The following is a 13,025-nucleotide window of genomic DNA, read 5'->3' on the forward strand; positions in this document are numbered from 1 at the left end:
CGAGGCCGGACGTGGAAGCCGCCCGGAGACCTTCCCCCGTCGTGCCGGATGGCAGACGTCTTCTGCCCCCGAGCGGAGACGTCGACAGGTGGGGGGAATGAAGTTTGGATTTTTTTTGCACTTTGTGGATTTTTCGGCGAGTGTTTTTGCTTCGGCCGTTTTCGGGGTCGTCTCTCAACTTTGTCTTTCTTTTTTTTTTCCTGAAGAGTTCCGAAGACGCCTCGCCCCCCTGAACGGACCATGAACGTGCTCTCGGACCCGGCGCCCGGGGCCCAGGAGCAGCTCCGACCTCTCCGCGGCCCCGGGTCGGTCCAGGACTCACCCCGCCGCCCCCCGGGGTTCGACCTGAGCTCCCGCCTCCACCTCCACGGGGGTCAAAGGTCGACCAAACCTCAGAGGGAGCTGAGCGCCGAGGAGCAGCAGGAGCTCCGGAGGAAGATCAACAGCAGGGAGAGGAAGCGGATGCAGGACTTGAACGTCGCCATGGACGCCCTGAGGGAGGTCATGGTGCCGTACGCCTCCTCCTCGCCGCCGCCGTCCTCCGCCTCCTCTCCTCCGTCCCACGGGCCCGGCGCTCCTCCGGGCCGCCGGCTCTCCAAGATCTCCACCCTGGTTCTGGCCAGGAACTACATCCTCCTCCTGAGCTCCTCCCTGCAGGAGATGCGGCGGCTGCTGGGGGAGGTGAGCGTGGGGATGGGCGTGAACGCGGGGCCGGGCCCCCGGCTGCTGCTCGCCGGAGGGTGGCCCGTCACGTCCGGCCCCGGTCAGCTCCTCCTCACCCAGGAGTCCCTCCTCACCGCGGCGGCCTCCTCCTCTTCCTCCGCTCCGTCGTCGTCCGCCGCCAGATGTCCCCTGCTGTCGCCGGGCCCCACGGAGGCCGCGTTGGCTCCCGTGCGTTGGGGCTCCCCGGGGGCCCCAGGAGGGGGGCCCCTTTGCCCCTGCGGAGTGTGCAGACTGCCTCGATTCGGCCACTCCACGCCGGCGCCGAGATTCTCAAAGTGACACGTTGAAGTTTGAAGAAAAGACTCGATGACTGTTATAATCGTTGTTTTTTTATATTAATTGTTATTTTTTTCACATTTTTAACTTGTTTAGAATGCGCCACGGCAAGAAACTCACAATTAGCCTTTGATCTTTTTCAACCCGATGGATCGACTGTGTGTTTTGGTTCGCCGGTTTCTTTGTGAAGCAAATCTAATAATCAATTTTTTGCTTGAGAGATGAATTAAATTGTATCAATTGACGACTCTGAGGCTTCTTGCTGCAATGGTTGTGTGTGTGGGGCCTCTGATTGCAGCCTTGTGGTTATAAGACGCGTCCTTCCTCTCACGTCCTTTCTCTCACTTCCTTCCTCTCACGTCCTTCCTCTCACGCCCTTCCTCTCACTTCCTTCCTCTCACGTCCTTCCTCTCACGCCCTTCCTCTCACGTCCTTCCTCTCACGTCCTTCCTCTCACGTCCTTCCTCTCACATCCTTCCTCTCACGTCCTTCCTCTCACTTCCTTCCTCTCACGTCCTTCCTCTCACATCCTTCCTCTCACGTCCTCACGGGAATCCTCAGAGTTCTGCACGTCATCAGAAGTCCTTTGGTTGAGCTCGGTGACCAATCATGGCTTTTTTTGGGGGGGTAAAATAATGAATAAACACAACATGTGGCGTGTTTTGAAAGTGAACATTTTACCCTCGTTCAGTATCCACATGTTGTGACTTCCCACATTAGTTAATATTATATATGAGAATTTCCTCGATGCAATTTGTAATCCAGCGACCTGGTTAAACTCTGGCAGACAGAGTTGACTCCTTTTGGATTGGCCCTTTTTTTCATCTCATAACCTTCGCATTGAAAATGCGGAAGGTTATGTTTTGATCGCCGTGTATTTATTTATTAATTTATTTGTATGCGTGTTACTCGCATAACTCAAAAAGTATTTAACCGAATCGCATGAAATCTGGTGGGATGATTGGTTATTATCCGGGGACCATTTGATTAGATTTTGGCATCGATCGGGTCAAAGGTCATGGTCAAGGTCATGAAAAGGTCAAAATCTTATTTTTACCATAGCGCAGTCAATTTCTATCCAATTGGCATGCAACTAATGCCAAAATGTTCATAATTCAATGCCCAATCTTGTGATATGCGAAGGTATGCGCTCTACCGAGTGCCCATTCTAGTTTGTATAAAGTATAACAAAGTCTACTTTGAAAAAAATAAGTAAATGGTGGCGGACCCGCCCCGCGTTCGTTGGGTCTCCGGCGTCGACGCTGACGAGCCCCCCCCCCCCCCGCCCCTCTGTTTCCCCTCTGTGAAACAGTCCTCACCCCCCACACACACACACACACATTCATCACCCCAACAAGCAAAAGATCAAAACCCGCCCGTGTAATTACTGCTCCGCAGAAAGGAGGCCTTTTGATTATCACTCCCCTCTCTCTCTCTCTCTCTCCTTCCATGCTCAAATCCTCCACGTTTTCTCTGTTGTGAGGAGCCGGGACGGGCGATTCGCCGCTACACTCATTACACCCGCTCCACAATATGTTCAAACGCCCAGAAAATGTGCGTCTCTGAATGGGGGCCTCGCTCCTGCAGACGCCCCCCCCCCCCCTCTGGAAGAAAGCGGGGCGGCCTCATTCTGGGGGGGCGAGAATAAGAGGCGCCGGGGCGGGGGAGAGGGAGGAGAGAGAGGCCTGCATGAATAATAATAATGAGAATAATCATAATCATAATGCTGATAAAATACTCAAAATAATTGCCACCCGCGGAATAAGAGGATTACGGAGGGCGGGTGTGTGAATGGTGGCCGCGTGAAAGGACGAGAATCTATTAGCATCGGGGAGGACAAAGGAGGAGATGGATGCCATTAAGTGAGATTAAGCTAAATAAGGCTTGATTTTCTTACAAGGAACAAGGAGGAAGGCGATGAGGGTGGAAGTGAAGGAGGAGAGGAGGGGGGTGCCTGATGCATAGATCAAAGTGAGATGGCCCGACTTCACGTCTCGCATTTACATATAGCTGCTTTATCTCCGGAGGGATTAGCTACCTTGCTATTTTCTCCGGGTCGCTCTCCATTCGGCCACCTTTTGCCCGGCCGGCCATTTCCTCCTGCTCTCAGGAGGCTTCAGCTCCTCTCTTTTTTTTTGCCTCCTTAATTTCTCCCCCCTCTCGTTCTTTGCCCTTTCTCTCGGTTTTCTCCAAGAGGCTCTCACTTTCTCGAGTCTGGTGGTTTCATTGTCGCGGCGACGCGGGGGTCTGGTCAGTCTTTGTGTTGGCACTTTAACTCATCTCCATTTCATCGCTGTTGTTCAATGGGGCGAGGAGGGCTCGGGAGACAATGCACACACACACACACGACTCGGCACTGAATGCTCCTCACTCTCGGTGCGTCCCAAACATGTGTGAGCCAGATGAAAGTAAACGGTGTACAAGATGACGAAGAGTCACTGGCAGGTGTGATTTTACAATGTCAAGAGATATTGAGTCAAACTAAAGTAAACAAGATGAATTACGAGCATTCACCCGATTTCACCGACAATCAGACACATTTTAAACTAGAACGGGCACTCGGTAGAGCGCATACCTTCGCATATCACAAGATTGGGCATTGAATTATGAAAATGTTGGCATTAGTTGTATGCTAATTGGATAAAAATGTACCGTGCTATGGTAAAAAGAAGATTTTGACCTTTTCATGATCTTGACCTTGGCATTTGACCCGATTCATCCCAAAATCGAATCAAATGGTCCCCGGATAATAACCAATCATCCTACCAAATTTCAAGCGATTCGGTTAAATACTTTTTGAGTTATGTGAATAACACGCATACAAATAAATACATATATAAATAAATAAATACACGCCGATCAAAACATAACCTTCCGCATTTTCAATGTTACGGTAATGATCTACCCTCATATATATGACTTATTCTGGTGGAATCAATGAAGGACAGGTTTTCCGTCCCTCCTCCCGACGATTCGCCCCCCACGTTTCTTTTCTTTGTATTCTTCATTTCTGTAGCTTGATCCTGAAGGCCTCACACTCCGGCACTATAGTTCTCTCCGTTGCTCTAGAGCAGGGGTGTCCAAACTTTTTGCAATGAGGGCCAATTGTGATAAAGTAAAGATGCCCGAGGGCCAATAGTTCATTTAGACATTTTTTTAAACCACAAAAGTTACATGAATATAGACTGTTATAAAACAATGTATTTTAACTGTTACAATTACTTTTATTTTTTAAATGACAATGTAACCACATATAATAGAACCAAGTCTGCCTTTCATTCAGTCAGATAACAATGAAAAAGCTGTATATAGAATACCTTACATATCTATGAGTTACATAACGTTGCTTAATGAACATTTTAAACAGGAGTTATAAGTAATGCAAAGTGGTCTGTTATCATTACACTTACAAACTAATTAATGTTGCCCTTATCTTTTACTAGATCTTTTCAGAAACACAATAGTTTGTCACATCTACAGGTTTTTCACTGTTAATGACATATGTTACCGTTCAACACACTTCACATTTAGCTTATTGTGGCTGCAATTAACCTGTTTTGCACTGAATACCTTTTCAAGATAATATCAATAAAGTGTAACCTGTGACAAATTAGATAGATAGATAGATAGATAGATATATACTTTATTAATCCCCAAGGGGAAATTTGTCGAGTCAGTAGCAGCAACACAAAAAAAAAAAAAAAAAAAAAAAAAAAAATAAGAAAGGGTGGGTGATGAAGAGTGAGGTGAACTGTCTGTTGTAGAGCCTCATAGGGGCAAGATCTCTCCCTTGTTCTCGCGAGCGTGGCGGACGAGAGAGAGACCTGTCCCTGTACTCTCCCTCGGAGGGGGTGGGTGGTGTGGGTGGGTTGTCCAGGTCCACAATATGTTTCTTCCTCTCTCCTCTCCCCTCCACCACTCCCAGGTGCCAGCCCTCAGCCGGCGATGGAGCCAGCCTTCCCACCACAGGCTTGTTAAACCGGCTGGTGTCACGTCTCGGCTCTGCTGCTCCAGCAGCAGACAACAAAAGCACTGGCGACAACACTGACACCGGATGAATAGAGCATCTTGCTGCACTGCGTGAAGGGGAGAAGGAGGAAAAAGGGAAAAAGAGACTCTCTTCCTCTTGTACACAGTTGGCCTTCCAGTTTCCCAGTTCAGTCGGCAGTCGCCCAGAGCTTGTACTGTACTCCACCACCCACCCCCACCACGACAGGACACCAGGACACTCAGAGTCGTAGGAGCTCCATAATAAGATCAAGAATTTGGGCATAAAGAGTTTTACTGAGTGTTAGTTACACTGCATATATTTTCAAAATAACAAAAACGCGCAACCTTTGAAAAACAAAACAAGTGCAGATACGCTTGAGTCATCACGTTTTACTCTGTGTGATAAAATGGGCTTTCCACTACACCTCTTTTTAAAACGGGGTTGCAGGCTTGATACGGCCACTCTCCATAAAACTCAATGTTGAGCTCTTGTTTTGAAGGGCAACAGCTGGAACGCTGAGGTAACACCTGGCAAGTCGCCAATAATCTAGTCTGTCGCGCATGCGCAGCGTAACCGGTTAACGCTGTAACGACACGTTTACACGAAAGTAAGCGACAGGCATTTCGCTCTTTATTTATTAATGACTTAGTTTTATGTCCGTGTAGTTTGTAATATGTGAAGTTCTCAAACAAGGTCTTGAAATAAAAGAATCTGCATTTCCCCTCGCGCCCCACCTCGTCTCGTCTCTTGAACCCGGAGCAGAGAGCTACGTGTCCGTCTTCACCACCGTGGGAACGCAGAGGTGTCGGTTTGCTGTTCCCGCGACATATTGGACGCTCTCTGCCGGCTGGTTGGAGCGCGCTCACCTGTCTGTGCGCACCTGTCTGTGCGCATGGGGGCGGAGCTCCGCCGGGATACCGAGAGCCAGGAGAAGTGTGAATGCCACCACGTAGAAACAGAAATGACATGCCGCTGTGTCGATACGATCAATAATATACGACCGTTTAGTTGAATAAAACAACCTGACATTACTTATGTTGTAACCTGGTGCTATAGAGAACATGTCAGTGGGGCGGACCCCCACCCTGTTCTCATGGGAGGGGAAACACTCGTAATTCCCACCGCTCCTGAAAGCGGCGGCCCTCACTGTCAACTTTTCTCCTTTTTTTTTTGCCGTCGCCATGGCAAATAGGGTTCGAGAAGGGTTCACGCCACGGATGCAGAGCCAGATACATTAGAAAGGAGGCATTACGTCTTTCAAGTTTTTATGATTTATTTATTCTGACAGATCTGGCAGGCCAGAAATAACACATTATATGACCGATGTCGCGGGCCGTATGAAATCTGACCGCGGGCCACCATTGGCTCGCGGGCCGGACTTTGGACACCCCTGCTCTAGAGGTTGACTTCCAGAAACATCTCGAACAGAGCAACATAAGAGGCAGAGGGTCCCTGTAGGCGAGACACAGCAACAGACGGGATTCTGAAGGCTGGAGACAGGGACGTGCGGCGACTCAAACCACGCCGAGGTAAAGTGGACCTTCACAGCTTCAGTTTCAGTCGTGTCACATCGGTCGTGTTGAGGCTGGATTTCTTCCTTCTTGGTCCATTCTGATTAATCTCTTAACCCTCCTGTTACCTTTGAGGTCAATTTGACCCCATTCAATGTTTAACGTCTCTAAATAAATGAAAGACATCATTATTTGTGCTTCATATTTCATGACTTTTATTGGGGACAACTGTGAAAACATAACATTCACATGATGATATGTTTTCAATGTCCTGTACAATTTGACCCCAGGCTGTTTTTCACTGTGTAAAACATATAAGAAATATCAACTTTTCTATTTATTTAAAGGGATATTTAGGTAGTCAACAAACAAACATAAAGTACCTCACACTTAAACTTGGGAAACAACATTAATTATAATCATTTTCTGGAGGTTTTAACTGCTGTGGTCAAAAAGGGTAAAAGATGTTAGTAAATTTGAAGGTAACAGACGGTTTAACCTGATGCATATAAACTCGTTTCTCTCTCCTATCTGACTGCTGGTGAGACGCCACAGGATACTCACACACACACACACACACACACACTCACACAGGACACAGAGAGTTTGGATCAGAGTTCACTTCACGTAGATTTATTTGTAACCAACAGTTTCACAAATAAACCTGAGCTGGGTCCGGTAGTGAAGACAACAACCTCCTCCACGTCTGTCTCTCCCAACCCCCGAACAAACACATTGACATATTATATATACATCACACTCATGCATGTGCCCCTCCTTCCTCTCCCTCATTACATATTAGTTCATATTAGTCCTCGTCTCTCAGCGTGACCTCAGTGTGACCTCAGTGTGACCTCAGTGTGACCTCAGTGTGACCTCAGTGTGACCCCTGTCCCAGTCCAAGCTGGTTACTTTGAGGAATGTGGAGGTTTCTTGCTGACGTCTCCCCCCTCGTTACTTCTCTTATTGTTATTATTGTGTCTCAGCCTCCTGGTCCTTGCTCTGCAGTCTCCTCTCTGCCGGTTAAGACTGGAGCAGCACCAGGCCGCTGGGTCTATCTCTCTGGCGTTGTTGACCCTCGTCTCAGGGAGAGAGCCGTGTGTGCCCTCTCAGTCATCTGTGTAGATGTGATTAAAGCCTAATATAACACAATGGAAAAGTGGAATACACACCATGTATATATGTTGTGAAAGCACCCGATTTGAAAGGTTTTAACCACCACAGATGTCTCTGAATCGCCGCCCGATACGAGATATGAAGACATTTCCCGAAGCGGCTCTGTGTGTAGACGAGCGTGTCGGCCTTCGATCGCCCCTCGTGTGGCGGGCAAAGTACTTTTGCTTTGAATTGCAATGAAATGTCCGTTCGACCCGATCGCCAGCGGCTCGAGTCAGACCGGCATTTTTTTTTAAGAATCGGTGCGCCCGCTTTACAGTAAAGCGTGGCACGCGAGACCGCGGGTTACCGTGGCGACTGTACGCGCTATACAGCTGCTACGACACTGGTTGAAACTTAACATGACAATGGATTAAACTGGCTGCGAATAAACCCTGCTGCCTGTGGTGAGCCCCGCCACCCCCAGTAGAGAGACTAGAGTAAAGAGACTGACACCCGGAAAAAAAAAAAAAAAAAAAAAAAATGCATCAAAACATCGGGGTGGAGAGAAATATGACCTCTTGTTTGTAAGACAGAGGGAGGAGATGTGTGTGTGTGTGTGGGGGGGGGGGGGGAGGGGGGGGGTCAACAACCAATGCAACAAATGCAAGACTCGGAAGGTCCCTGCCGGCTCAGGAGGTATAAACTATAAATTATTTGCTTTTATTGTAATTTTAGTTATTTTTATTGCATAGCTTTTAGGATATTTTAACTATTTGTTGTAAAGCGTCTTTGAGTATTTTGAAAAACGCTCTAGAAATGTAATGTATTATTATTATTATTATTATTATAAAGACAGCAGGTGGGAGGAGAAAAATGAAAAGTCGCTTTTTCTAAAGATATCATTTGAACCAGGAGCGACGCCCGTCAACATCCGCTCTGAAGACGTGGACATGGGGAGAAGTTCCTGGGGTCAACTACAAAAAAACACGTGTTTTAATCCCTAATTTGGAGGACGCGTTGCCGAGGAATTATGTTCACTTTGGATATTCATTGTTTTGAACATAACCACAATCTGTGGTCCAGTTGCCGGAAGTTACGGACTCTGATGGGGAAGTGAAGGCACCATTTTACTGATTTAATCAACATGATGCAAACTCAGGTTTACGTTCATTTTTTTAGTTTTTTTTCTTCCTATTGTGGGTTTTGAAGAAGGTGAAAGAAAAAAAGATGATTTTCACGATGAACATAACTCGTGTTCTGCCGTCAACGCGCTCGGTGGTCCTGAGGCGTGAGCGCACGCCGCTGGGCTCTGGGACCGAAGACTAACGGACTCCTCCTGGCAAAGAGCACCGGGACGCTTCATCGCCTTCTTTTTTTTTCTCGACTTTACATCAAATCAAACTCCAAAAACACAAATAAATCCCCCAGGTCACAGGCGTGCTGGACAATAACAACTCTAATCTCACAGGAAGAGGAAGTGCAATGATCAGTAGCTTTAGAAGAATCCGTCAATGGACGTTTTTTCCCCCCGCTGTGACACTGATTTCTCGATTTCTTTCACTTTGGCAACGCAGAAATACACGTTTAAACTGCCGATCGGATTCTTGAACCGAGCCGAGCAAACCACGGTCAGATTTGAGTCCTTTCATAAACACATTTCTGTAAATCAACTGCAAAGAACCCCTCGTGGGCGGAGCTTCGTTCTCTGTGCCAAATTGCCTTTAACCCTCCTGTTACCTTCAAATTTACTAACGTATTTTACCCTTTTTGACCCCAGCAATTAAAACCTCCAGAAAATGATTAGAATTAATATTGTTTCCCAAGTTTAAGTATCAGGTACTTTATGTTTGTTTGTTTACTACCTAAATAGCCCTTTAAATAAATAAAAAAGTTGATATTTCTTATATGTTTTACACAGTGAAAAACAGCCTGGGGTCAAATTGACCCGAAAGAACACCGATGCGTACAAGTTGTGTTCAGGACAGTGAAAACATATCATCATGTGAATTTTATATTTTCCCAGTTTTCCCCAATAAATTAGGAAAAGTCATGAAATATGAAGCAAAAAAAATAATGTTAATCATTTTTTTAGAGACGTTAAACATTGAATGGGGTCAAATTGACCCCAAAGGTAACAGGAGGGTTAACACATTTTAAAGATTTTTTTTTAGACCAACAAATAAAAACAAAAAAATAAACGTTGCGTTACATCTCGCTGGATTCCAGCCGTCCCCTCGCACTCCGACATGTGTCCCGAATGCGGAGCGTCCACATTGTCTCCCACTGTCCCCTCTTCCTCCAGCCTCTCATCTCAGAGTGTTGTTTGCCTCCGGCCTTTGTCGCCCCGTTTCATAGCACTTAACCAGTCAACGTGGGGAGTCCTTGGCTTAGGAAGTCCCGAGCCATAAATTTCACCTCCACAATGAGCGGAGCACAGGGGCTGGTCAGGACCCCCATTTACTTCTCTACCCCAGCTTTTATTCATCCCCTCCCTAAATAACATCAGGCCCTCCTGCGCCGTCCCACCCTGAAATTCCCCGGTCCCCTCTGTCACCCCTTCTTTCTCACACCGAGCCGATGCGACGGGGGTTACCGCCGAGCCCTCCGGCCCGCTCATTAAGCGCGGCGTTCTCTCCCACCCCGCTCCCGCCCTCTGCCCCATTCACGCCGCCGTCCTCATTACAACTTTACAGGCCGCCGTCAACCGTCACCTCATCACACCCCCGGAGCGGCCGGCGAAAAGACGCTCCGAGGCGGTGTGTGGTCACTGGAGACACTTTGTCTTTTGCCAAATCTGAAATCATCCCCATGTGGTTTTAGAGGGCCTGATGGTTAAGATGAAAGTTTTTATTTATTTTTATTTTTTATATATATATTTTTTCATGTGAGTTAATACTGCAGGTGGGGAAATAATCAGTGGAAACACACTCAAGGAATATAAATGTAGCTCTGGTTTCCCTCTCCTCCATCGTTGTGGGACTTTTCACAAGCATTTCTTTTATTAAATGTGTAAATAAATTTTTAAATATACACTTTTATTAATCCCCAAGGGGAAATTAGTTCTCTGCATTTAACCCATCCTTAGTTATTAAGGAGCAGTGGGCTGCGGTGAAGCGCCCGGGAGTTCAGTGCCTTGCTCAAGGACACTTCGACTTGCAGCTAATGGGGAGAGCGGGGATCGAACCCACGACCTTGCGGTTGAAGGACGGCCCTCTTACCCCACTGAGCTAAAGCCGGCTAAGTAAGAGAAAAAGTAAATTGAGGAAACTGATGGAGGAGAAAGATTTAGATTTTTAGGCAAACTCAAGACAAATTGCTTTTTTTTTTTGAGGGCGAACATCTTTCTAGGATCCAGGTTTTAGGGGGTATTGAGGGTGGGATGTCAGAGGAAGACCCAATGCTCGGCCCGTAAACCAGATGTGGGGTCGCAACTCCAAAATGTGTCACTTTACTTTACTTTCATCACACTCCAGCACTCTCTTTCACATTTTCGCCCCAACTCACAAAGATTTTGGAACTTTATATGTATCCCTGTAACAAAAGATCCCCATGAAGCCCCCATTAAACATCATGTTTGCTGGTTTTACTCAGATATATACGCTTTATTTTTGCTCAATGATAATGCAAGCTTGCAGTTTGATGTAAAACATCTGCACTGCATCACCTGAGAGGTTATCGACTCATTTCATGACTCCTGGAGGATTACCTGTCAAACCAAACAAATTATATTATCAAATATAAAATGAGAGATCAAAAGCCAAAATAGAACATAGGAGAAGGACTTTTCTTTATATATATATATATATATATGCAAATATATACATATATATATATGTATATGTAGATATGCATACATACATATACATATATGTATTTATGCACACATATACAGTATATTTGCAGCATAACCACATATATATGTATATATGCATACACACATATATATATATAGATATGCATATATATATATGCATATATATACATATATATATGTATATATGTATATATGAATACACATACACACATATATATATGTGTGTATGTGTATCTATATACATATATAGATATGCATATATATATATGCATATATATGCATATATATATGTGTGTATGCATATATATGCATATATATATATATGCATATATATGCATATATACTGTATATGTATATATGTATATATGCATACACACATATATATATATAGATATGCATATATATATATATGCATATATACAGGACTGTCTCAGAAAATTAGAATATTGTGATGAAGTTCTTTATTTTCTGTAATGCAATTAAAAAAACAAAAATGTCATGCATTCTGGATTCATTACAAATCAACTGAAATATTGCAAGCCTTTTATTCTTTTAATATTGCTGATTATGGCTTACAGCTTAAGAAAACTCAAATATCCTATCTCTAAATATTAGAATATCATGAAAAAGTATACTAGTAGGGTATTAAACAAATCACTTGAATTGTCTAATTAACTCGAAACACCTGCAAGGGTTTCCTGAGCCTTGACAAACACTCAGCTGTTATAAATCTCTTTTTTACTTGGTCTGAGGAAATATTAAAATTTTATGAGATAGGATTTTAGAGTTTTCTTAAGCTGTAAGCCATAATCAGCAATATTAAAAGAATAAAAGGCTTGCAATATTTCAGTTGATTTGTAATGAATCCAGAATGCATGACATTTTTGTTTTTTTAATTGCATAACAGAAAATAAAGAACTTTATCACAATATTCTAATTTTCTGAGACAGTCCTGTATATATATATATATATATATATATATATATGTATATATGTATATATGAATACACATACACACATATATATATGTGTGTATGTGTATCTATATACATATATAGATATACATATATATATATGCATATATATGCATATATACTGTATATGTATATATATATGCATATATACATCTACAGTTGGAAAATGAGTGAAAGCATGCTGCTGGTCCTTTTTAAATGTGTGTGTGTGTGTGAGTGAGTGAGTGAGTGTGTGTGTGTGTGTGTGTGTGTGTGTGTGTGTGTGTGTGTATGTGAGTGAGTGAATGTGTGTGTGTGTGGGTGTGTATGTGAGTGAGTGAATGTGTGTGTGTGTGTGTATGTGAGTGAGTGAATGTGTGTGTGTGTGTGTATGTGAGTGAGTGAATGTGTGTGTGTGTGTGTGTATGTGAGTGAGTGAATGTGTGTGTGTGTGTGTGTGTGTGTGTGTGTGTGTGTGTGTGTGTGTGTGTGTGTGTGTGTGTGTGTGTGTGTGTGTGTGAGTGTTTGTCGCTGTGGTAATGAACCCGCGGCCCTCGCTTTGCCCTCTGAACCCGCGGTGGCCTTGGAAGCAGGAATTCCAGTTAACACATCACAGATCAGTTCCCTTTTCTTCTGGTTTTGTGTTTTCTGTCGCCGCT

The 13,025-nt window shown here is 44.8% G+C and overlaps 1 protein-coding gene across 1 annotated transcript; it reads left to right on the plus strand.

The window, feature by feature from the left end:
• Positions 1-240: 240 nt before the first annotated feature.
• Positions 241-1,002, plus strand: olig1 (oligodendrocyte transcription factor 1). The gene has a single exon (XM_056423477.1). The coding sequence runs from the start codon at positions 241-243 to the stop codon at positions 1,000-1,002; it is 762 nt and encodes a 253-aa protein (XP_056279452.1).
• Positions 1,003-13,025: the final 12,023 nt, after the last annotated feature.

The sequence above is a fragment of the Pseudoliparis swirei genome, chromosome 2 (genome assembly GCF_029220125.1).
Source record: "Pseudoliparis swirei isolate HS2019 ecotype Mariana Trench chromosome 2, NWPU_hadal_v1, whole genome shotgun sequence".
Lineage (NCBI taxonomy): Eukaryota > Metazoa > Chordata > Actinopteri > Perciformes > Liparidae > Pseudoliparis > Pseudoliparis swirei.

What these genes read in the sequence shown, in the direction of transcription:
- olig1 (XM_056423477.1), top strand. Translation starts at nt 241, where the DNA reads ATGAACGTGCTCTCGGACCCGGCGCCCGGGGCCCAGGAGCAGCTCCGA.